Below are 26,577 nucleotides of genomic sequence, written 5' to 3'. Positions count from 1 at the left end.
ATATATATATATATATATATATATATATATATATATATATATATATATATATATATATATATATATATATATATATATATATATATATATATATATATGTATGTATATATATATTAAAACCCAAAATAGTATGAATGGTCCCTTTCCTAGGCAAGATTTTTCTCCCCAACATCGGTATCACAAATCCTAAATTACCCTAAATCAATCTCTTTTTTTTTTCTCTCTCTCTCTCTCTCTCTCTCTCTCTCTCTCTCTCTCTCTCTCTCTCTCTCTCTCTCTCTCTCAAATATATCTGAATCACCACTAAATATGAGACCCTAAATTATCTTGCTTTCACTGAATTCCCTAAACCGGGAAATTCCCCAGATGAAGTGGCCGCGCCGGCTATTCGCAGGACGCAGGTCTTGGTCTGGGTCACTGGGTGGCGAGATAGGAAAGGCAGACGTCGTGTAACAGCTGATTGCAATGGCAACTCTTTCTCGCTTTGCCCCAGTGTTAAGAACCACACTCAGTGAGTAATTTTCGTATTCTTTAGATTAATAATTTAAGGTTTAAGAATAAATTGCAGTGTAAACTAGCAACTATTGAGCGCTTCAGATGGAAGCCTTTTCCACCAGGGTCGTCTGCTTCCACAGGGTTATATAATAAAAAAAAACAATCTAATTTTTTTCATACTTGCCAAGTAGCATTTGTCTATTTATTTAATGAAAAGTCCATGGAAGCGTTTGCCTTTTTAAGGGTTAGATGTATTCTGCGGTAATTTTATAAATAGTTGAAGCACGATGATTGAAATTAAACTTGTATTACACAATGCGTTAAATAATTTATTTATCATGAGCAATTGACGTCGTTTTAAGGCTGTGTATGGAGTCACCTGGATATTACTGCATTTTCGTACAATACTCAGCCTACTTGTATGGCTATTACCAGTTTTCAATAGGGCTGTTTGAATAGTTTGAATCCTTGCATCATGCTTCTGCTTTTGTATAATAAGCTTGGGATGATATCAAAGGAAGTCGTCCGGATGTTAACTCATCTTGGTACTATTTTAGGAGAGAACCATAACGCTTTACACATTTAGGAGTATTGTTTTTGGTTATGGATACTGAGAAACTATTGAAATTTTTGTCACAAATTAACAGGTTCTGTGATTTAGGGGATTTTTGGTAAATTTACATAAGTGCACCCGTCAAACATTTTTGGATGAAACTACATTTTTCTGGTAGATTTTGATGTGCTTTGAATGAATCTAGTAACCGTTTCCACCACAAATCAACATTTGTTTTTCATAGTCCTTCCACACACAAACGAATGATTTGCAATGAAAGCAAGCAGAGATTCATCCAAAAAACACTAAACCTAGCCTAACCAAACCTATTTGAACTCAACCTAAACTAACTAAACCTAATCAAACCTAATTAAACCAAACCTAATTACACCTACAGTCAGTGAATGCTGATCTTGCGTTGCAGTGGCATAGGCTACTCAGAGAATGTGTTTAACTCAAGGCCTCCCAGCAAGCATAAAAAAATAGGCTGGGACAAAATGACTCATTGGCATCTCAAATGCATCTCTCCTCCTCATTCACGCCAATAGCAATAATAACCAGTATTGCATATGTCAGCAGCGTCAATGTTTATTGTGTCTTTGGTGATGCATGATTGGCTCTGTTCTCGGGGTGAAGCGCATCATATTCTGTTCATGCTGTGGTGTTTGTAGTGATGAGTGCGAGGCAGACAAGTCACAGTGATATCATTCAGCTGTAGATCTTTGCATGTCAGGCTTAAATGGTGTTGATATAACAAAATATATGGATATAAAACATGAAACTTGCAGAACCTCATATGAAAATTTGTTAAGGGATGCAGTGAGGAATAGCTGAGGGAAAGCAGCAGGGATGCCACCACTTTGCCTGTGTAAAGACAGTTCCTCCCTTCCTCACTTGATGAATTTTTGTATGAGCTTCTGAAAGCTTTGCATATTCTGATTCACGTATTTTGCTACATTGACACCATTCAAGCCTGACGTGAAGATCTATGATTGAATGATATCACTGACTCGTTTTTATCACATTCATCACCACAAACACCACAAAATGAATAGAACAAATTGTGTTTCAACCCAAGAAAAAGCTGATTAAGTGTCACCAAACACGCAATAAATGCTGACACTGGTAATTAATATTGGTCACTGTTGCTATGAGTGTGACTGAGGAGGAGAGATGCAGTTGAGATGCCAATAAGTAAATTTTTTTCCCAACCAATTTTTTGTGCTTTCTGAGAGGCCTTAAGTAAGGCACACCCTCCCAAGTAGCCTTTCCAGCCCCAACGCAAGATTGGTGTTTGCTGACTGAAATGTTACCTACCTTAATGATTAATTTGATAAAAATTAGTATCTCAGGAACAAACAATTTGTGGCAGTAACACCACTGTGTTATATGTGACCCAAGTATTTCATTGAGAACAATGATTTTTTTTCTGCTGTGAGATGGGTGCACTTATATAATAATACTGAATTTTTGTTAGGTGATGTGCATAGATTAGGTTAGATCAGGTCAGGTTAAGTTAGGCCAGGTTAGGTTAGGTCAATTCAGGTTAGGTTAGGTAAGATCAGGTTAGGTTAGGTCAAGTTGGGTTAGGATTGCCTTCTTTTAAGCTATCATCATTGAAGTAGCCTGAAATGATCGTTTTTGTGTTTCCTGACCATAAACCCCACTTCCTGACGAGTCCCCAAGACCATAGTGGGATGAGGTGAGAAGAGGCAAAATATAGTATTTCTGATGTGTTTAATGCTTAATATTGTCCATAATATATATATATATATATATATATATATATATATATATATATATATATATATATATATATATATATATATATATATATATATATATATATATATATATATATATATATATATATATATATATATATATATATATATATATATATATATATATATATATATATATATATATTTTTTTTTTTTTTTTTTTTTTTTTTTATGTAGGAAGGACACTGGCCAAGGGCAACAAAAATCCAATAAAAAAATATGCCCACTGAAATGCCAGTCCCATAAAAGGGTCAAAGCAGTGGTCAAAAATTGATGAATAAGTGTCTTGAAACCTCCCTCTTGAAGGAATTCAAGTCATAGGAAGGTGGAAATACAGAAGCAGGCAGGGAGTTCCAGAGTTTACCAGAGAAAGGGATGAATGATTGAGAATACTGGTTAACTCTTGCATTAGAGAGGTGGACAGAATGTTAGAGAGGTGGACAGAATAGGGGTGAGAGAAAGAAGAAAGTCTTGTGTGGCGAGGCCACGGAAGGAGGGGAGGCATGCAGTTAGCAAGATCAGAAGAGCAGTTAGCATGAAAATAGCGGTAGAAGACAGCTAGATATGCAACATTGCGGCGGTGACAGAGAGGCTGAAGACAGTCAGTTAGAGGAGAGGAGTTGATGAGACAAAAAGCTTTTGATTCCACCCTGTCTAGAAGAGCAGTATGAGTGGAACCCCCCAGACATGTGAAGCATACTCCATACATGGATGGATAAGGCCCTTGTACAGAGTTAGCAGCTGGGGGGGGTGAGAAAAACTGGCGGAGACATCTCAGAACACCTAACTTCATAGATGCTGTTTTAGCTGGAGATGAGATGTGAAGTTTCCAGTTCAGATTATAAGTAAAGGACAGACCGAGGATGTTCAGTGTAGAAGAGGGGGACAGTTGAGTGTCATTGAAGAAGAGGGGATAGTTGTCTGGAAGGTTGTGTCGAGTTGATAGATGGATGAATTGAGTTTTTGAGGCATTGAACAATACCAAGTTTGCTCTGCCCCAATCAGAAATTTTAGAAAGATCAGAAGTCAAGTGTTCTGTGGCTTCCCTGTGTGATATGTTTACCTCCTGAAGGGTTGGACGTCTATGAAAAGATGTGGAAAAGTGCAGGGTGGTATCATCAGCGTAGGAGTGGATAGGACAAGAAGTTTGGTTTAGAAGATCATTAATGAATAATAAGGAGAGAGTGGGTGACAGGACAGAACCCTGAGGAACACCACTGTTAATAGATTTAGGAGAAGAACAGTGACCGTCTACCACAGCAGCAATAGAACGGTCAGAAAGGAAACTTGAGATGAAGTTACAGAGAGAAGGATAGAAACCGTAGGAGGGTAGTTTGGAAATCAGAGCTTTGTGCCAGACTCTATCAAAAGCTTTTGATATGTCCAAGGCAACAGCAAAAGTTTCACAAAAATCTATAAAAGAGGATGACCAAGACTCAGTAAGGAAAGTCAGAAGATCACCAGTAGAGCGGCCTTGACGGAACCCATACTGGCGATCAGATAGAAGGTTGTGAGGTGATAGATGTTTAAGAATCTTCCTGTTGAGGATAGATTCAAAAACTTTAGATAGGCAGGAAATTAAAGCAATAGAACGGTAGTTTGAGGGATTAGAACGGTCACCCTTTTTAGGAACAGGTTGAATGTAGGCAAACTTCCAGCTTGAAGGAAAGGTAGATGTTGACAGACAGAGCTGAAAGAGTTTGACTAGGCAAGGTGCAAGCACGGAGGCACAGTTTTGGAGAACAATAGGAGGGACCCCATCAGGTCCATAAGCCCTCCGGGAGTTTAGGCCAGAGAGGGCATGGAAAACATCATTGCGAAGAATTTTAATACATGGCATGAAGTAGTCAGAGGGTGGAGGAGAGGGAGGAACAAGCCCAGAATCATCCAAGGTTCAAACCTTTCAGCAAAGGTTTGAGCGAAGAGTTCAGCTTTAGAAATAGATGTGATAGCAGTGGTGCCATCTGGTTGAAATAGAGGAGGGAAAGAAGGAGCAAAGTTATTGGAGATATTTTTGGCTAGATGCCAGAAATCACGAGGGGAGTTAGATCTTGAAAGGTTTTGACATTTTCTGTTAATGAAGGAGTTTTTGGCTAGTTGGAGAACAGACTTGGCATGGTTCCAGGCAGGAATATAAAGTGCATGAGATTCTGGTGATGGAAGGCTTAAGTACCTTTTGTGGGCCACCTCTCTATCATGTATAGCACGAGAACAAGCTGTGTTAAACCAAGGTTTAGAAGGTTTAGGACGAGTAAAAGAGTGAGGAATGTACGCCTCCATGCCAGACACTATCACCTCTGTTATGCGCTCAGCACACAAAGACGGGTCTCTGACACGGAAGCAGTAGTCATTCCAAGGAAAATCAGGAAAATACCTCCTCAAGTCCCCCCATCTAGCAGAGGCAAAATGCCAGAGGCACCTTTGCTTAGGGGGATCCTGAGGAAGGATTGGAGCGATAGGACAAGATAAAGATATGAGATTGTGATCGGAGGAGCCCAACAGAGAAGAAAGGGTGACAGCATAAGCAGAAGGATTAGAGGTCAGGAAAAGGTCAAGAATGTTGGGCGTATCTCCAAGACGGTCAGGAATACGAGTAGGGTGTTGCACCAATTGCTCTAGGTCATGGAGGATAGCAAAGTTGTAGGCTAGTTCACCAGGATGGTCAGTGAAAGGAGAGGAAAGCCAAAGCTGGTGGTGAACATTGAAGTCTCCAAGAATGGAGATCTCTGCAAAAGGGAAGAGGGTCAGAATGTGCTCCACTTTGGAAGTTAAGTAGTCAAAGAATTTCTTATAGTCAGAGGAGTTAGGTGAGAGGTATACAGCACATAAATTTAGTATGAGAGTGATTCTGTAGTCGTAGCCAGATGGTGGAAAACTCGGAAGATTCAAGAGCATGGGCACGAGAGCAGGTTAAGTCATTACGCACATAAACACAGCATCCAGCTTTGGATCGAAAATGAAGATAGAGAAAGTAGGAGGGAACAGAAAAGGGGCTACTGTCAGTTGCCTCAGACACCTGAGTTTCAGTGAGGAAAAGAAGATGATGTTTAGAAGAGGAGAGGTGGTGTTCTACAGATTGAAAATTAGATCTTAGACCGCGAATTTTGCAGAAGTTAATGAAGAAAAAGTTGAGGGGGGGTGTCAAGACACTTAGGGTCGTCGACAGAAAGGCAGTCCGACCTGGGGACATTTATGGTCCCCTCCCCAGATAGGGACTCCGAGGCTGGTGTAGGAGTCGCCATGATGATTTAAAAATTTTTGAGCGAAGGGTGTGTGTGTTATTAGGTGCTTGTAGTTTTGTGTGGAGGAAGAGAGTTGTCTTTAGAGGGCAGGCTGTGACTACCCCCTTGTGTTGTGAGACACAAAGGAAAACGTTCAGTGAGGGCACAGCTGGGTTTAATGATAAGTTCACAGCACCCCCTGAACAGTGCTTTAGACCTCACTGGGAGTAATTATCGTTTTGGCAGGTGTCTACTGCCTCCTCTATATATATATATATATATATATATATATATATATATATATATATATATATATATATATATATATATATATATATATATATATATATATATATATATATATATATATATACTGTATTTCCTGCCATATAAGATGCATCTATAATTTGGCAGGGAATATTTAGAAAAAAATGAAATAAGCCCCACTTTTCCCTGAACTATATTATAGCTCACCCCTCAATCAGGCTTTGGTCCAAGTTGCAGCTCAAACCGACACAGAAGAACAGAAAATATCATACCAGTTTATCAGTGATCATAACTGTCACTGAACTATGATATTACTTTGTGTTGCTTTCTGCCTTTCTCTGTGTTAAAGATGTTCCACTATTGGCTGAAGTGTTACAGTGCTTCTACCCAGCTGTCAACTTGAATGATAAATAAAACAGCTTCTGTGCATGTTAATCTTGATCTTGATGGTATAGGTGGTTCGGGATCACTCCTAAGCCAGGCCTTTGGATTGGCAACTCCTGTAGAAAGGAAAAAAAAAGAAAAACAAACAGCATCTTCTGCACTAATTGTTCCTACATCTGGCATGCCGCATTCTCTCCAGAAACTTCTTCGCCACCTCAGTCATCCTTTCATTCATCTCTCTACACAGTCCCAGCAGCAACACCATTCACTCCCTTCTTCTCTTCTCCACTCTTTCATTCCTACCATGCTCTACTTCAGTTGGAATCACTTGCATCATCTCATTCCTGTCTGGCATACTTCACACACTCCAGCACCACATGCTACGCTGTCTTATCCTCTCTCATGTCACACATCTGCACATTTTGCTGCGGGACTCAGACCATCTGTAATTCCTTGCACTCACATCCATATACTGTGCCCTGGTCGGATGCCCAGGCTTCCATCATACAGTAAAATCCCTCTCATCCAGCATTCGGCTTCCGGCTCATCCGGCTTCAAGTATCCGGCACATTTTTTCCCGAGCCTTGAAATCAATGAAAAATCAATGTGTACTCATAAAATTGATTAAATTATGATTAATTATGAGGACGGCACAATCCCTGAGTTCCAAAAACAGTTTAATGTTAAGGATGCGATATTCATGGCTTCACTTGCTTGGCTAGACGTTAAAAGGCAAACATTGATGCGATGTTGGCGCAAATTGTACCCCTTGATGATGTGTGATAATGAGGATGATGAGGAGTTTGAAGGGTTTGTAGGTGGCATGAAAAATTCGGTGGTGAGCGAGCTGAGGGAAATGGGGGGAAATGTGCAACTTAAAGTGACAGATGAAGCGTTACAGGAATGGGTGGACGTGGACGAAAATCAGGCCGTAACATTCACTCTTACAGACGAGGAACTTATCAGTGCTGTAGTAGAAGATCATTTAGAGAAAATTAGTAATGATAGTGATGATGATGATGATGATAATGAGCCTAAAGTAACTTGGGAACAGGCTGCGAAACACATAGCTGGCTTTGTCAGGTTTGCTGAGCAGTGCACATACATGTCAACCCGAGATGTTATGACCCTTCACTGCATTGAGAATGAGTTTTTGCTGCAAAGAAGAAGGAGCTGCAAACGAGGAGACATTAGAAACTATTTTAAAGTATTTTGTAAGGGAAAAGAAGTGGGGCAAACAAGTACAGAATCTGATGATGTTGATGACCCAGAGGGTGTTGAATGAGAGGTGTGAGGATCGAAAAAGTGTCACAAACACTCGTACATTTTCATATCTTTATTGTATGCTATACATGTTGGCTAATATTGAATAAAGCAAATAAGTGTATACGTACTTTATTTTTGTAACCCAACAACTTATTTATAAGAGGAAAGTATTAAAGAGAATGTTAGTACAGTAGTATTGTGTATTGGTGAGTGTGAGGTGGCAGTGCGGGTGGTGATGCGCGGCATGGCGATCAGTTAATCTTTGTTATGGTAAGATGCGTGAGTGTAGGGTGGTGATTGTGGACATAATTTCACTTCTATTCAAGTATCCGGCATGCTTCAAGTATCCGGCATGTCGGCGGTTCCGTTGATGCCGGATAAGAGGGATTTTACTGTACCATCTTTCATACATCGGGACCTCTTTCTCCTTGTACCATTCCAGGGTCCTCTTTCTTCCCATCTCATTCTTCCATTTATTCAGTCCCACACATTTCACTTCTTTATCTATCTCATTCTTCCATTTTCTCACATCCCATTCAGTTCCCACTCTGCTTCCTCTTATTACCACCCATTCATGCTCATTTTGATTCCTCCCAGCCATTCTCATCTCCCACACAACTTGTAATCCACTCCTATCTGTCATTCTCATGCACCTCTTCCTCCATTTACTTTCATTTTCATTCCACAGTATCCTTTCTTGCTATGCTTGCATCATCCATTCTCTGAAGCCTAATCTTGTACGTAAGTGTCGCTTTTGTGAGTCTTTCCCTAAAAGAGCTCTATCCTATATCACCTCTCAAGGCTTCTACTGCTGTTTACTTTGGTGCATTCAGTGCCATCCTTGCTACTCTATTCTGCCCCACTTCTAACTTATCAATTTCACTTTCATTCCATGTAATCACATCCATACCAAACATTATACTTGGCACAGCTACACTCTTCCATGCTTCTCTCAACACATCATACTCGCTCTCATCCTTGCTGTACTTCCCAATCGGCCTACCCACTAGTTTACCATACTTATCTTTTCATTCTGTGCCTTTCCACACTCACTCATCCACATCCTTAAGTATTTGTATTCCTGTGCCTGTTTCAACTCTTCTGTCCAAGTCTCCATACCACATAACTTTCATCCTCTTATCTGTTTACAATCATTATCTTACTTTTCTCACTGCTAAACCTCACTCCAAAGTCTCTTCCATACCCATCTACAACATCCAGCAAACTTTGAAGCTCATCTGCCGATTCACTCATAACCACTACATTATCTGCATTACAAAAGCACACATTTTATCATTCCCTACACTTACCCCTACATTCATTCTTCTCATTCTGGCAGCTAACTCCTCTCTATACAAGCTAAAAATGGTTGGTGACAATATACATCCTTGCCTAACTCCTCTCTCACTCTTTCTATATCCAGAAAATCTAGGTACAGTTTACCTCCATCCTTCTTCCTCCTCTCAATCATTTCATTCACCACAAACATATTATCCTCAGCTCTCCTATCCACATGAAATCCATTCTGTTCTTCACCCAACACTCCAGCTCTCTTGATCCACTTACACAGTCTCTCATTCAACACTGCACTGAAAACTTTACCTACTGTATTCACGAATGCAACTCAACTCATTCTTACTCTTGTATCCTCCCTTATGCAACAGACTTACACGGCACTCATTCCACATTCTTGGCACTCTCTTCATCCCACTCTCGGTTGAATAATTCAGTCATCCTATCAATCACTACCTCCCCACCATTCTTGTTGAACTCATACGGTATATCATCTGGACCTGCTGCCTTGCCTTTCTTTTGCCTTCTCACACACCTCTCCACTTCCTCCCTGTTGATTCTTTCATCCAGTTCATCTGCATTCTTCCTTTCCAGTGTTACACATCTTTCTCTCACGCTAATCATCTCATCTACCCCACCCACTTCTTTCCAGAATCCTTTGATTGCTTCCCTGTTTCTCTCGTTTTCTGTTATAACTACACCATCCACTTTCAGACTCTCCACACCAACACTGCCTGACATATTCTCACCTCTCATGAACTTGTACCATTCATAGCCACCTTCCATACCTTTCTCCCTTAAAAATTTAATCACACTTCTTTCACTTTTCACTTTAGCAATCATTATCATTTGCTTTGTCAACTGCTGCTGCTTCATGTACACTGCCCATGCATTCTGATAGTCATTCTCTGCCTCTTTGCTTTCATACTTCTTTTTCCTCAGCCATCTACACTGTCTACTTATTCTCTATTGTTCCTTCCTAGCCGCCCTGATTTCATCATTCCACCATGGTTTGCATACATTCTTTTTCCTGCCTACTCTCACAAACCTTATCTGGTTTTCAGCAGCACACGTTCTCAACCAGTTTCTTGTTCAGATGCTTCACGTCATGCACACTTACATCATCCCAGCTTCTCTCACTCAGATCAACCTGAAAGTTCCCCTACCCTACATCTCTCAGTTTCCACTTGTTTTTCTTACTTGCCATTTTCACTTCATTCCCACCATGCATCAAGCACTTCACAACCAGCTTGTTGTGATCAGACACAGTATCAACCAAACAATCCTCATCTATCCACATATATAACACAATTTCACACATTCCTCCATTCACCAACATGTAGTTTGATTCCTACTCTCTTGCACTCCAAGTCACACACCCCTCAGCCAAAGTAACATTCAGATTTTCCAACTTCAATTCATCAACAAACTCTCCAAGCATTTCACCATTCCTGTTCACCTGTTTCCCCAGTATTCCCACATGTGCATTCATGTCACCCATAACTATCACTCTCCTCTCCATGCTCTCTCACAACTTTCTTAAGTATGTCATACTTCCTCCTATTCTCTCTATCTGCTCTTTCACCCATGACAGTTATATACGCTACCACCAGTACCACCTCTGGTCTGCCACAACCATTCATGCATTCCACCCTGACTGCAAGCACATCCTCACTACTTGTACATTTTCCCACATCAATCTCCTCTACTTTCAGACCCCTTTCTTTCTTGTAGAGTACGGCTATGCCTCCTCCCAGTGTTTCCTACGTCCTACACCCCTTTCCAGTCATAACATACTCACATCCCTCCATTGGTACATCATTTCTCAGGTGAGTCTTAGTGAGTCCGACTAAGTCGAACCTCCACTTGCTGAGCTCCTTGCATACATTTTCAAACTTGCCCACACCCCATCCTCTCACATTCATACAGCCAATCTTCACACATTTACTTGCTTGGTTAGTCTCTTCTCTTCCACATCCTCTGTCATCAGTGGATCCTTGTCATGCCTTGTCCACACAACACACTTGCCTCACCCTCATTCACTTGGCCAGTCGTCATTCTAGCTTTTCATTTATGTTGTGGTTGAGGTGGACCTCGTCTCTCCCGTAGAACTTGTCCTGGTTGAGGATCCCATCCACACTGAGGAAGCTCACGTTGCCCTTCTCTGCCATCCATTCCATCTTGATCTTCATGAGTTCCATGCATATCTTGCAGTTCATTTCTCTTCTGATCTTCTCATACTGTACTCCTTCCCATGGGCGCCACAGGACCCCCCACCACAGCCACACATGTCTTTTCTTCTGCTGCCTTCACTGCTTGTATCATTTCCTTTACTCTTTCTTCAGCACCTGTCTCTGCTAAGTTGTTGCCTCCTTGGATCACAAGCAGGCTTCTTTCTTCCATTTCTTGCACTTCTTCCTTGATTTTCCTCTTGATGTCCTGGATCTTAGCACCTCCCATGCTGGTGCACTCAGTTTCCTTTCTCACGAAGTTGGGAGTCTTCCTCACCATGCTGTCTCCAGTGACATGTACTGGGACTTTTTTGATTACCATTCTCTTCTTCCTTGGATGTCTGTCTATTCTAGCCACTTCCACCACTTGCTGGTCTTTTCTCTCTTCAGTCTCAGAATCTCTGCTCTCTCTCTGCTACCTCTGTAGCCTGTGCTGCTTCTGTTGTAGACTTTCTCTTCCATTACATGATCTAACATACTCTAGTTTATGTTATGTTTTTCCCTGAAAAAAGTTATCTCCATGTTTAGGTAAAAATTCCCATACATTCTCACATACACATATACAATAATATGCGGGCACATCATGTACATGATGTGCCTACAGGCATGGTGGCATATATAACTTTACCCAATCAGGGTATCAGAGAGGAGTTTGGGGTACAAGGGTAAGAGGTGGGGGTGATGTAGGCATGGATAAGTTTTTACGAATCACCTTTCCTCTTGTTTGTACACAGTGTCCTCGTGTAACTTACATGTAACTTTTCTGCCCCAGCTTTCAGGCTGCCTTTGTCGTGATGGTTTATGGTCTTCTTCCTTTTGTCATGTCTCTGCATTCCATCTGCTTGGGCCTCTCTTTACTTCTTTATAAACAACTGAACTTGATACTGGCTCTTCTGTTTTCTCTATTTCTCTTTCTTATTTTCTTCTTCCTAAGTCATTTTCCTTTTTCTCCCTTCTTTTGTTTTCTTCTTATTTTGTGTTCATTTCTTGTTCCATCTTCATGTTATATAGGTTTACCATATAATTTATGAAAGAGAGGCACCAGCCAAGGGAAACAGAAATTAGAAGAAAAAAAGGCCTTCTGAAGTGCCAGTCCCAAGAGTCAGAAACAATCATAAAAAAAATTGATGTTAAGTTCTTTGAAACCTCTCTTGAAAGAGTTTTTAAGTCATAGGAAAGAGAAAATACAAAAGCAGACAGGGAGTTCCAGAGTTTACCAGAAAAGGGAATGCATAATTGAGAATACTGGTTAACTTTTGCATTAGAGAGGTGGACAGAATAGTGGTGAGAGAAGGTAGGAAGTCTTATGCAGTGAGGCTGTGGGAAGAGGGGAGGCATGCAGTTAGCAAGATCAGAAGAGCAGTTAGCATTAAAATAATGCTAGAAAATAGCAATAGATACAACATTGTGTTAAAGAGAGAGAGGCAGAAGACAGTTATAGGGGTTGATTAGATAAAAAGCTTTTGATTCCACCTTGTCTTAGAGAGCAGTATGATTGGAACTCAGTACATAGCAACTGGGGGAGTGGGATAAACTGGTGGAGGCTACTCGATGCCTAACTTTACAGAAGCTATTTTAGCTAGAGACAAGATGTGAAGTTTCTAGTTTAGAGTATAAGCAAAGGATAGACCAAGTTTGTTCAGTGCAGAAGAGAGGGACAGTTGAGTGTCATTGAAAAAAGAGGGGATAGTTATCTTGAAGCTTGTGTCGAGTTGATATATGGAGGAATTGAGTTTTTGAGGCATTGAACAGTACTAAATTTGTTTGCAGGGCAAGAAGTTTGGTTTAGATCTTTGATGAATGATAGGAAGAGAGTGGATGACAAGAGAGAACCCTGAGGAACACCAATGTTAATAGACTTAGGAGAAGAGTGATTGTTTACTGCAGCAACAGTAGAATGGTCAGAAAGGAAACTTGATTTAAGTTTACAGAGAGAGGAATAGAAGTTGTAAGCGAGTAGTTTGGAAATTAAATCTTTGCGCCAGACTCTTAACAAAAGATTTTGATATGTCTAAGGTATCAGGGTAAGTTTCACTAAAATCCCCAAAAAAGGATGACCAAGACTCAATAAAGAAATCCGGATCACAAGTAGAGAACCCTTGATGGAACCTATACTAGTGATGAGGTATAAGGCTGTGAAGTGATAGATGTTTAAGAACCTTTCTGTTGAGGATAGATTCAAAAACTTTGAAAAGGCAGGAAATTAAGGCAGTAGGACATTAGTTTAAGGGATAGAATGGCCACCCTTTTTAGGAACAGGCAGGATATAGGCAAGCTTCCAACAATAAGGAAAGGTTAATAGAGTTGAAAGAGTTTGACTTGGCAAGGTGCAAATATGGAGCCACAGTTTTAGAGAATAATAAGGACCCCATCAGGTCAATAAGCCTTTCTAGGATTAAGGCCAGTGAGATCATGGAAAACATCACTGAAGGATCTTAATGGGTAGTATGAAGTAGTAGGAGGGTAAAGGAGAGGGAGGAACAAGTCCCAAATCATTCAAGGTAGAGGTTTAAGCAAAGGTTTAAGTGAAGAGTTGAGGTTTGGAGATCAGTGAGATGGTAGTGGTGGCATCAGGTTAAAATAAAGAAGGGAAAGAAGAAGTAAAGTTATTGGAGATATTTTTGGCAGATGAGATGGCAGTGGTGCCATCAGGTTTTAATAAAGGAGGGAAAGATGAAGAACTAAAGTTATTGGAGATATTTTTGCCAAGGTGCCAGAAGTCATGATGGAAGTTAGATCTTGAAAGATTTTGATATTTTTTTTTGATGAAGGAGATTTTAGCTAGTTGGAGAGCAGACTTAGCATGATCCCAAGCAGAAATATAATGTGCATGAAGTTCAGGTGATGGAAGGCTCAAGTACCCTTTGTGGGCCACCTCTCTATCATGTATAGTACGAGAACAGGATGTGTCAAACCAAGGTTTGGAAGGTTTAGGTCAAGAGAAAGTGAGGAATGTTTGCCTCCATGCCAGACACTGTCACCTCTGTGATGTGCTCCTTACATAGAAAGAGACGGGTCTCTGACACAGAAACAATTGTCATTCTAAGGAAAATCAGATTAATACCTCCTCAGTTCCCCACAATTAGCAGAGGGAAAATGCTGGAGGCACCTCCTCTTTGGAGGATATTGAGGAGGGATTGAAGCAATAGGACAAGATACAAATATGAGGTTATTACTGTAGGAGCCCATTGGAGAAGATAGAGTGACAGCATAAGCAGGAGGATTAGTGGTAAGGAAAAGGTGAAGAATGTTGGGCATATCTCCAAGAAGGTTAGGAATAAAAGTACGGTGTTGCGCTAATTGCTCTAGGTCGTGGAAGATAGCAAAAATAAAGGCTACTTCACCAGGATGGTCAGTGAAGGAAGAGGAAAGCCAAAGCTAGTGGTGAACATTGAAGTCTCCAAGAATGGAGATCTTCACCCAAAAGGAAAGAGAGTATGGATTTGCTCCATTTTGGAGATTAAATAGAAAAATTTTCATAGTCACAGGAGTTATATGAGAACTATACTGTAGTTTCAGAGCGACTCTAGTCATAGCCAGATGGTGGAAAATTTGGAAGATTCCAGAGCGTGGGCACAAGAGCAGGTTAAGCTGTTGTACACATAGATGCAACATCCAGCTTTGGATTGAAAAATGAGGATAGAGAAAGTAGGAGGGAACAGAGAAGGGGCTACTGTCAGTTGCCACAGATATCTGTGTTTCATTGAGGAAAAGATGTGATATAGTAGAGGAGAGTTAGTGTTTTACCCATTGAAAATTAGATCTAAGGCTGTGAATGTTGTAGAAGTTAATGAATAAAAAGTTTGGGGGGATGTCAAGACACTTAGGCCTGCATTTTTAAATGTCGTATTAGTAATTACGAAGCAGCAAGCCACAATCATATTAAGTTCTATTAGCCCCATGGTCATGTTTATTAACCCTTTCCTTCCGGCAATCGTATATATACGATTGCAAAAATGCGTCCGTAGCGACGGCGATCATACCCGTAATCAAGAATTTTCGCGCCTCAATTTTGAGCTCCAAGCATGGTTTCTCGAGTCAGATGGTGTGAGTGGAAGTGTCTGGCATGTTTCCACATGTAGTGTTGTCACTAGCTCTGGAAATTTAGCGGTAACTAAGCTATTTTTTCTTTCTCCGGGCGGCACTTGGCAACCCCAGCGACCCGCCAGGTGGAAAGCACTCGCTGGGTGGAAAGCACCATGATAAGTGCGAAGAGACATCCTGATAAGAGTGAAGGATCTCAGATCATAACTCACCATGGAGCAGGACAGAACATATGTATTTAGCAGTGCTTCTGAGTTTGAAGACAGTGACAGTGAATATTTAGAAGAAGAAACTGAAGAAAGCGAAGACATTAGTGAGGACTCGGAAAATGATTTACAGAATCCACCTGTTTTATCAGAACAGAGAGATGATACCTATCATTCTTTCATGTTAATTTTTTCATTATCTTCGATTTTATAATAAAATGGTAGAAGGTAACTTGTCAGAGAGAGAGAGAGAGAGAGAGAGAGAGAGAATGTTATTTGCCTGAAACTTGATATGAAAAGGGATGAAATCTCTCTCTCTCTCTCTCTCTCTCTCTCTCTCTCTCTCTCTCTCTCTCTCTCTCTCTCTCATTGGAAGTGTACAATTTCCCCTCCAAGATGAGAGAGAGAGAGAGAGAGAGAGAGAGAGAGAGTGTGTGTGCGCGCGGCATCATCGCTCTCCGGGCTATTTCTGGATGACGGATCACACAGCGGGAGGAGGAGGAATCCTTTATAAGGCATAAACTCAACTTTCAGAGGTCACATCGAGCTACAAAGTATATCATTGTATTCAGAATAACAAAGAGAATATAATTATTAGTATTCAAACAATTTTCTGACAATTTCTAGGTTTACCATTTTTAGCCGTCATACAAAACGGGAAAATAATTTAAGCGCCGGAAGGAAAGGGTTAAACATTGAATGCAAGCCCCAACATCAGGTTAGCAAATACTAGGCTTTCTGCATAGGTTGGCAGCTCTGGTTCCCTCAGCATTGAGGAAAAGTTGCCAAATTTTGTTATTTCTCATTTAATAGATCAATTTTTGCATTTTCCTTGCAGCTATAGGTTAAGAAAGAGTTGATCTTTCCATACATGTCTTCAGAATAATCATACAGCACATAATAGTGAAGAAATCTTGGATTATATGGTGATGTTCAGAGCAATCACAAGTGACTTGATCGGAGGTGAAGGGTTGACCTATTTTGGCTTGTAATGTAGTTAATAGTGAGTGTTTCTCACTGAACGTATGTGTGAAGATGTGTGAATGATTTCTTTGTGTACAGCATTAAAAGAAACGTGAAAATCCAATTAGTTACTTTAAAAATTAGAAGTGCACACACCTATGTGAAGGCCAGTGGAATTGCTGTCCAAGAGATGAGTGGGAGGTTTTATAATACTTGATAAAAGGGAATTATAATAGTATTGCAGATATTTTCTTACCCTCATTCTAATGAATGATTATTGTGCTTGCTCTAGAAGCATTATCACTAAAAAATAACCCTCATAGCCAAATAAAACCTAATTTAACTTACTGTACTTGATGGCTCCAAAGATGCATGGGCTCATAAGATGCACCCAGTTTTGGCAGACATTGAAATGAAAAAAAAGATAAATGAGCAGATTTAAGCTCTGAATATGAAGTGAAGGATTTCACCTGCCATTTGAAGACTCTCACATGCATTTAGATCATTATTAGATCCCAATATTATGCATTTAAAAACTTTAATATTTGCTAGTAGCCTATGTACCAATCCTGTTGTAAGATGTAAACATGTACCTGGTGTATGGCGTTGGCAGTAACTGTGAGAGACTACAGGGGTAATAAAGTTTGTTCATAAGAATGTTAAAAGATAGGTGCAATTTTAATTGTATGAAAGTGTGTCTTACCTCAAGGATAACGGCATCACACTGTAAAGAACGCAGTGAAGCTTGCCCGTGTCCCTGGGTTTAGCATGTAACCGACTGCATCTTTGTTTTGATACATGCAATGCGTGGTGCATGGTCACTTAGGCAGATTCTTCCTGACTGGTGTCATTCTTTGTGAATTACCAGTAAGTATGATCTATTATATATTGTTACTTTGAAAGAAAGAGTTTTGTGGTGTAGTACCAATCATCATTTTGTTTACATGTGCAAAGATGTCTGGGGTTTGATTTTAGAGCCTCTGTTGCCATAGACTTACCACCAACCACTGCTTCAATGCTGAACCTTGGCTTCATAGGACACAGGCTCATTTCTCGAGACTTTTTTTGGAGAAAAGGTGTCTTATGAGCCATCAAATATGGTAACTAAACTTTAAAAAATTGCTCTCAACATTATATGGATATATATATGGGGTTCACATTACTCAGAATGAGAAGCTCTATTTGATAAGTGTAAGAATAGCCATGTTAAGACTCTTGAAAGAGTAAAATAATACCAGAACTTGTCAGGTGACAGTGAACGCTGGCCGTAAACAAACCATAACTCATCAGGGTGCAAATGCAGTCTCCAAAATGCACCAGAACACCGCATTTCGAATGATGAAATCTATTAATTTAGAGGATGCATACAGTTTTTCTTTCGCACAGGAATACTTTGGTAGTTTTTAATATTTCTAACATAACTTTCCGTTGCATAGGACTGGTAAATATCATTGGGGTTTACTGTTGGGGAGGGATAGTTCTCCCTAACATTTCCAGTGCGATTTCTTCGGGTTTGGTTCACCCAACCCGAAGCACAGATCTGGAAATGTGTCAAAAAAAAACTGAAAATGTCTGCATTGCTATTAGTAAATACAAACACCATGTTTAAGAAACTGGGCCTTAGGGTCTATACCAGAAAAAAAGAGCAGTCCAACCTGGGGATATTTGTGGTCCCCACCCCAAATGCGACTTTGAGGCTGGTGTAGGAGTTGCAATAATAAATTTTGAATTTTGAGTAAAGGGTGTGCATGTATTAGGTGCATGTAGAGTTGTGTGAAGGAAGAAAGTTGTCTTTAGAGGGCAGGCTGTGACTGTTCCATTATGTTGCAAGACAAAAAGGGAAATGTTCATTGAGGTCACATTTGGGTTATCAGAAAATTCACAGCATCCCCTGATCGTATACAAAACTAGTCTTGTGCTTGAGATCTCACTGGGAATAATAATTATTGCTTTGGCAAGTATCTACTGCCTCCTCCTGCCTTATTGAGGGCATTTGGATGCTTTTAGAGTTGTTCTGCATTACATGCTGCACTTGGTCTTATTGAATAAAATTACTATTGGTATTTCTTTACAACTATTGCTCCTGTTTTTTTTTTTTCCCAAAAATCTAGATGAAATTATAGTCCAACACTATATATATTATTTTCTTTTCTCCTTTGTTCCAACAAGCTTGGGAACCTGCCACCCACAATGATATTGATTTAGTGAGGTCAGGCTACAGGTGGTGTCATTGCAGGCTCTGACCCTGCTGCCCACAGTGATACTTGTACAGTGAGGAGAAGGGCAGGCTACAGCTGTTGCCTTTGCAATACACAATGATGCTAGTTTAATGAAGAGAAGAGGAGGTTGCAGCTGCCACTGCTGCCATACACAGTGTTACTAGTTAAGTGAAGAGAAGAGGAGGCTGCAGCCACTGCTGCAACTGCTGCCATACACTGTTATGCAAGTTTAGTGAGGAGATGGGCAGGCTGCATTCACTGTTGCTGCTGCTACCATACAGTTATGTAAGCTTATTGAGGAGGACAGGCTGCAGCTGCTATTGCTGTCACCATCTGCAGTGATATCAGCAGTGAACATCCATAAGCTGTGTGTGTGTGTGTGTGTGTGTGTGTGTGTGTGTGTGTGTGTGTGTGTTCGTAAACAATGACTCAGCATGTTTTTTTATGATTGTCAGCATACTGTACCATTTTTTATTCATTGTCCTTTTGATGTGTAATGAACTATGTATTTATCACCTCCAGTTATATACATAAAAATAAAAAACTGAATAGGCAGTCTAGAAATATATATTTTTTAATATTTCTATTCTATGAAATTAGGTGTTCTGAGTCATCTCTGCCAGTTTTTTTTTCACCCCCACAGCTGGGCCTTATCCCCCCATGTATGGAGTATACTTCACATGTATGGGGAGAGGTTCCACTCATACTGCTATTTTAGACAGGGTGGAATCTAAAGCATTTTGTCCACTCTTCTCCTCTAACTGACTGTCTTTATCCTCTTTTTCATTGCTGCAATGTTGTTTCTCTTGCTAACTGCATGCCTCCCCTCCTCCTGCAACCTCACTGTACAAGACGTTCTTCTTTCTCTCATCCCTATCCTGGCCACCTCTCTAATGCAAGAGTTAACCAGTATCTTCAATCATTCATCCCGTTCTCTGATAAACTCTGGAACTCCCTGCCTGCCTTTGTATTTCCTCCTACCTATGACATGAAGTCTTTCAAGAAGGAGGTTTCAGGACACTTATCCTTCAATTTTCGTTGATTCTCTTGATGTCTCTTTTGGGACTGGCGCCTAAGTGTGACTTATTTGTTTTTTTTCCGGTTTTGTTTCCCTTGGCCAATGACCCTCTTATGTAAAAAGTCAGAACCATAATAATTTTTTGCCATTACTTCCATTAAAACTCTATGTGCAGGCTAATAGCATAACCAAATCCCATATCAGCAGCATCCTGATTGTACTGTGACTTTAATAGGAGTGGGAGGGGAGAGAGAGAGAGAGAGAAAGAGAGAGAGAGAGAGAGAGAGAGAGAGAGAGAGAGAGAGAGAGAGAGAGAGAGAGAGAGAGAGAGAGATAGAGAGAGAGAGAGAGAGAGAGAGAGAGAATTACCTTCAATAGTAGCCTGTGATTACTCTCTCTCTCTCTCTCTCTCTCTCTCTCTCTCTCTCTCTCTCTCTCTCCTAGAGGATAAAGCTGGCAATAAGAGAGAGAGAGAGAGAGAGAGAGAGAGAGAGAGAGAGAGAGAGAGAGAGAGAGAGAGAGAGAGAGAAATTTCATTATCAATAATTGTCTGGTTATTATTCTCTCTCTCTCTCTCTCTCTCTCTCTCTCTCTCTCTCTCTCTCTCTCTCTCTCTCTCTCTCTCTCTCTCTCTCTGAGCTGCTTTCCTTTATCTCCTTTATTCTTAGTAGTAGTTGTAGTTCAGGTTGACCATTAATGCTTTGTATAGTTTAATGTGGAACTTCTTTTAATCTGGCATATTTTCAGCTCGCTACAGTCTCTCTGTACTCAATTAATGACAGACAGCCTAATTGTTTCCTCAGTTTAATGCAGTTAACTTGTAATAGTGAAAATTATTTGACATCAGCAAGCAGAGTATTTAACTACAACAGATCATGTACATGTAAATAATACAAATAGACATCATAAGAGCACAATTTGATACTGTAGTAATGAAGGGGTAATATGATTACCACAATACTTCATAGTTTAAGCAATAATGATAATAAAAATGCAAATGCAATACATGTATTATAATTCTCATTGTACCTTTAACATTCAGTGGTTACTTAGACAGCTGTTTACCACATTGTCACATTTATGGCCACAATCTGTCCCTTCTGAGGCTGTGTCATCAACCTTACCACGTAAACACTACCTCTCTACAGCCCTCTACAGCACAGTCCTCCTCTTGCACAACTTCATTACTCCAGTTAACTCAGTTTCCTTATTGTTACACATCCTTTGCATTAGTCTCCCAGCACCAACCTCACGGGACATTGTGAGGTAACAAGTGGCGACTACACTCTCATCTTTTAAACATGCCACAGTCATTTCACTAGTTCATTGTACATGGCTGCAGATGGCACCACATTCACAATGATGCTGCTATTGTGCAAATTATCCTTCATGTTAAAATTGTTCTTAGAAGACACCATTGCACATGCTCACTACAGTCCCCTCTCGAGTCTTGTGATTCCTATCCTCCAAAGGCATGGTGTCTAAAACTGTGTATTTACCTAGTTGTGTTTTATGGGAAAAGAGCTATGCTTGTGCTGTCCCATCTCCATTTCTTATAATATTCAACTTAGTCTTGAATCCATGTATACTTCTTGCATTTACTATCTCCTTATCCAGACTGTTTCATATGTCAATACTTCTATGTGGAAACTAGATATACTTTTTGAAATCTCTTCTAAAAGCACTCTCCTTCAATCTCTTTCCATGTCCTCTAGTATCTCATGTATCCCAAAGCATCATCACTCCAGTCCACCTCTTCCACTTTCTCATATGCATTACATATTGCAATCATGTCACCTTTTAACAACATTGGTAGATGTAACCATGTCACCTCCACAGCTGAGAAAAAGAGCATATTTACTCAGCAAATAAGTATTTTTTGTAAGAAATGGTTAACATGGGGTCATTTCTTAACCCCTTGAGCTGTTGCCCAAACAGTGAAAGCCACCAATGTGCCTCGACTTTTACCTCGATAGTGGTGTGGAAAAAAGTCATAAGTAAAGAATAAAAATATAACATCATAGTTTAAGGGAAATATCATATCTAAAAGAAAACCTATCACATTTAAATGAAAATCACAAAGAGATAGAGAGAGAGAGAGAGAGAGAGAGAGAGAGAGAGAGAGAGAGAGAGAGAGAGAGAGAGAGAGAGAGAGAGAGAGAGAGAGAGAGAGAGAGGGCAGCTTGACTGAGTGACAGGCAGACTTTTTCTCTAATTCCAATGATTTATAGGCAAGTACAGATCTCTGATAGAAATAAATTTGCATGAAATGTAGATTGTATATGCAGAGAGAGAGAGAGAGAGAGAGAGAGAGAGAGAGAGGTTATCAGCAACACATAGGCTCTAATCTGATAATTGGCCCAGTACAAGGTTTGGCAGCGCTGCAAGCCGGTGAATCCCTGCTAAGGACAACTCCTTAGTGCTCAATTCAAAATGGCCAGACTATAGCCAGAAACATTAAAAAAGGTCAAAAGCTTTCAAGATCTAACTTCCCTTGTAACTTCTGATGCTTAGCCAAAAATATCTTCAACTTTTCTTCACCTTTTCCCTCTTTACATCACTTTCATCTCATCCATCTCTAAAGCTGAACTCTGCTCAAACCTTTGCTGAAAGAACAATACTCTAGATGATTCAAGGCTTGTTCCTGTCTTTTCCGTCTTCTAGCTATTTCATGCCTTGCATTAAGAATCTTCCTAATGATGTTCACCATGCTTTTGCTGGCCTTAATACTCCTGTTGTTCTGAAGCTATGCCTTCGTGCTTGCATCTTGTTTAGTCAAATTCTACCAACAACCACTTTTCCTTCTTTAAAAGGGTGACCATTATAAGCCTTCAAGTTACTGTCCTATTGCTTTGATTTCCTGCCTCTATCTATGCTCAACAGGAAGATTCTTAATAAACATCTATTACTTCCAGGGTTGGCATTAAAAAAAAAAAAAAAAACCCAAAATAAAGATAAAACTCAAAAATACTGAAAAATACGGCCTTTTTTTTTTTTTTATAAAAATTTAGTTCTATATTGATAAATAAGGTGTATATATGTACATATACATAAAAAATATAGAAGTAGTCAAGCCTGATCTGTTCATTTCCTGTAAAGCACAAGTTAACACAGGTTTCGTCCAACAGGACCAACCTGTATCAGCATGATTTAAACAAGTGTGTGTTCTTAAAAGTGTCAAAATCTTTCAAGATCTAACTCCCCTTGTAATTTCTGGTACCTATCCAAAAGTATCTTCCTTTATTTCAAGCAGATGGCACCACTGCCATCTCATTTATTTCTAAAGTTCAACTCTTCACTCAAACATTTGCTAAAAATTCTACCTTGGATGATTCAGGGCCTGTTTCTCTCTCTGCTCCACCCTCTGACTACTTCATGCTTCCTATTAAAATCCTTCGCAATGATATTTTCCATGCCCTCGCTAGCCTTAATCCTCAGAAAGCTTATGAACCTGATGGATTTCCTCCCATTGTTCTCCGAAACTGTACCTCTATGCTTGCACCTTGCCTAGTCAAATTCATCCAACTCTGTGTATCAACATTTATCTTTCCTTCTTGCTGGAAGTTTGCCTACATTCAGCCTGTTCCTAAAAAAGGGTGGCCATTTTAGTCCTTCAAGCTATTGTCCTATAGCTTTAATTTCCTGCCTTTCAAAAGTTTTGACTCTATCTTTAACAGGAAGATTCTTAAACATCTATCACTTCACAACCTTCTATATGATGGCCAGTAGGGGTTCTGTCAAGGCTGCTCTACTGGTGATCTTCTGGCTTTGCTTACTGAGTCTTGGTCATCCTCTTTTAGAGATTTTGGTGAAACTTAGGCATATCAAAAGCTTTAAATAGAATTTGGCTCAAAGCTTTGATTTACAAACTACCCTCCTACAGCTTCTATCCTTCTCTCTGTAACTTGATCTCAAGTTTCCTTTCTGACCATTCTATTGCTACTGTGGTAGACGGTCATTGTTCTAAATCACTTAACAGTGGTTTTCCTCAGGGTTCTGTCCTGTCACCCCCTCTCTTCTTATTATTCATTAATGATCTAAACATCTTGTCCTATCCACTCCTACACTGATGATACTACCCTGCACTTTTCCATGTCTTTTTGTAGACATCTAACCCTTGAGGAAGTACAGTAAAATCCCTCTTATCCGGCATCAACGGGACCGCCAACATGCCGGATATTTGAATATTGCTGGATACTTGAATAGAAGTGAAATTATGTCCACAATCACCACCCTACACTCATGCATGTTACCATAACAAAGATCAGCTGATCTGATCAGCTGCTTAAGTGTAAGCACAACACGCTTCCTCTTTTCTACAACTTTAGGCATGATGAAGGCGTCAGGCGACAAACAATGCAGTGGGCTGCGGGTGGCGCAAAGCAGTGCGCTCTGGTGGCGAGGGGACAAAGTATGCCTCGTGCGGGAATTTTGATTGATTTTATGAGTACACTTTGATTTTTTATTGATTTTAAGATTTTATGAGTTCACATTGATTTTTTTTTATTTTAAGGCTCGGGGAAAAATGTGCTGGATACTTGAAGCTGCTGGATACTCGAATGCCGGATGAGAGGGATTTTACTGTAAACAGTTTATGCAGGGAAGCCACAGAATGCCTGACCTCAGATCTCTCTGAAATTTCTGATTGGGGCAGAGCAAACTTAGTATTATTCATTGCCTCAAATACTCAATTCTTCCATCCATCAGCTTGACACAACTTTCCAAACAATTACCCCATCTTCAATGACACTCAGCTGTCCCCCTCTTCTACACTGAACATCCTCAGTCTGTCCTTTACTTATAATCCAAACTGGAAACTCCATTTACCATCTCTAGCTAAAACAGCTTCTGTGAAGTTAAGCATTCTGAGTTCTCTCCACCAGTTTTTCTCACCCCCTAGCTGTTTATTCTGTACAAGAGCCTTTTTCGTCCATGTATGGAGTATGCTTCATATGTATGGGGAGAAGTTCCACTCATACTGCTCTTTTAGACAGGGTAGAATCAAAAGCTTTTCATCTCATCAAGTCCTCTCCTCTGTCTTCAGCCTCTCTCTCTTTGCCACAGTGTTGCATCTCTTGCTATCTTCTACTGTTATTTTCATGCCAACTGCTTTTCTGATCTTGCTAACTGCATGTCTCCCCTCCTCCCGCAGCCTCACTGCACAAGACTTTCCTCTTTCTCTTACCCCTCGTGACTTCTGGCATCTAGCCAAAAATATCTCCAATAACTTTGCTTCTTCTTCTTTCCCTCCTCTACTTCAACCAGATGGCACCACTGCTATCACATCTATTTCTAAAGCTGAACTCTTTGCTCAAACCTTTGCTAAAAACTCTACCTTGGACGATTCTGGGATTGTTCCTCCCTCTCCTCCACCCTATGACTACTTCATGCCACCTATTAAAATTCTTCGCAATGATGTTTTCCATGCCCTCGCTGGCCTAAACCCTCGGAAGGCTTATGGACCTGATGGGGTCCCTCCTATTGTTCTCCGAAACTGTGCCTCCGTGCTTGCACCTTGCCTAGTCAAACACTTTCAGCTCTGTCTGTCAACATCTACCTTTCCTTCATGCTGGAAGTTTGCCTACATTCAACCTGTTCCTAAAAAGGGTGACCGTTCTAATCCCTCAAACTACCGTCCTATTGCTTTAATTTCCTGCCCATTTGAAGTTTTTGAATGTATCCTCAACAGGAAGATTCTTAAACATCTATCACTTCACAACCTTCTATCTGATCGCCAGTATGGGTTCCGTCAAGGCCGCTCTACTGGTGATCTGGCTTTCCTTACTGAGTCTTGGTCATCCTCTTTTAGAGATTTTGGTGAAACTTTTGCTGTTGCCTTGGACATATCAAAAGCTTTTGATAGAGTCTGGCACAAAGCTTTGATTTCCAAACTACCCTCCTATGGTTTCTATCCTTCTCTCTGTAACTTCATCTCAAGTTTCCTTTCTGACCGCTCTATTGCTGCTGTGGTAGACGGTCACTGTTCTTCTAAATCTATTAACAGTGGTGTTCCTCAGGGTTCTGTCCTGTCACCCACTCTCTTCTTATTATTCATTAATGATCTTCTAAACCAAACTTCTTGTCCTATCCACTCCTACGCTGATGATACCACCCTGCACTTTTCCATGTCTTTTCATAGACGTCCAACCCTTCAGGAGGTAAACATATCACACAGGGAAGCCACAGAACGCCTGACTTCTGATCTTTCTAAAATTTCTGATTGGGGCAGAGCAAACTTGGTATTGTTCAATGCCTCAGAAACTCATTTCCTCCATCTATCAACTCGACACAACCTTCCAGACAACTATCCCCTCTTCTTCAATGACACTCAACTGTCCCCCTCTTCTACACTAAACATCCTCGGTCTGTCCTTTACTTATAATCTGAACTGGAAACTTCACATCTCATCTCTAGCTAAAACAGCTTCTATGAAGTTAGGTGTTCTGAGACGTCTCCGCCAGTTTTTCTCACCCCCCCAGCTGCTAACTCTGTATAAGGGCCTTATCCGTCCATGTATGGAGTATGCTTCACATGTCTGGCGGGGTTCCACTCATACTGCTCTTCTAGACAGGGTGGAATCAAAAGCTTTTCGTCTCATCAACTCCTCTCCTCTAACTGACTGTCTTCAGCCTC

At 40.3% G+C, this 26,577-nt stretch overlaps 1 protein-coding gene across 1 annotated transcript in view; it reads left to right on the top strand.

Annotated features, from left to right (window-relative positions):
* The first annotated feature begins 362 nt into the window (after window positions 1-362).
* The window catches only part of LOC135103717 (NADH dehydrogenase [ubiquinone] flavoprotein 1, mitochondrial-like), a 119,736-nt gene continuing 93,521 nt past the window's right edge, over window positions 363-26,577 (top strand). The window contains exon 1 of the mRNA XM_064010347.1: window positions 363-511. Within this exon, the coding sequence (XP_063866417.1) occupies window positions 466-511 (46 nt within the window). The 5' untranslated portion in view covers window positions 363-465. The remainder of the gene's footprint in view (window positions 512-26,577) is intronic.

The sequence above is a fragment of the Scylla paramamosain genome, chromosome 9 (assembly GCF_035594125.1).
Source record: "Scylla paramamosain isolate STU-SP2022 chromosome 9, ASM3559412v1, whole genome shotgun sequence".
Taxonomy (NCBI): Eukaryota; Metazoa; Arthropoda; class Malacostraca; order Decapoda; family Portunidae; genus Scylla; species Scylla paramamosain.
This window is presented reverse-complemented; position numbering and strand designations above follow the sequence as displayed.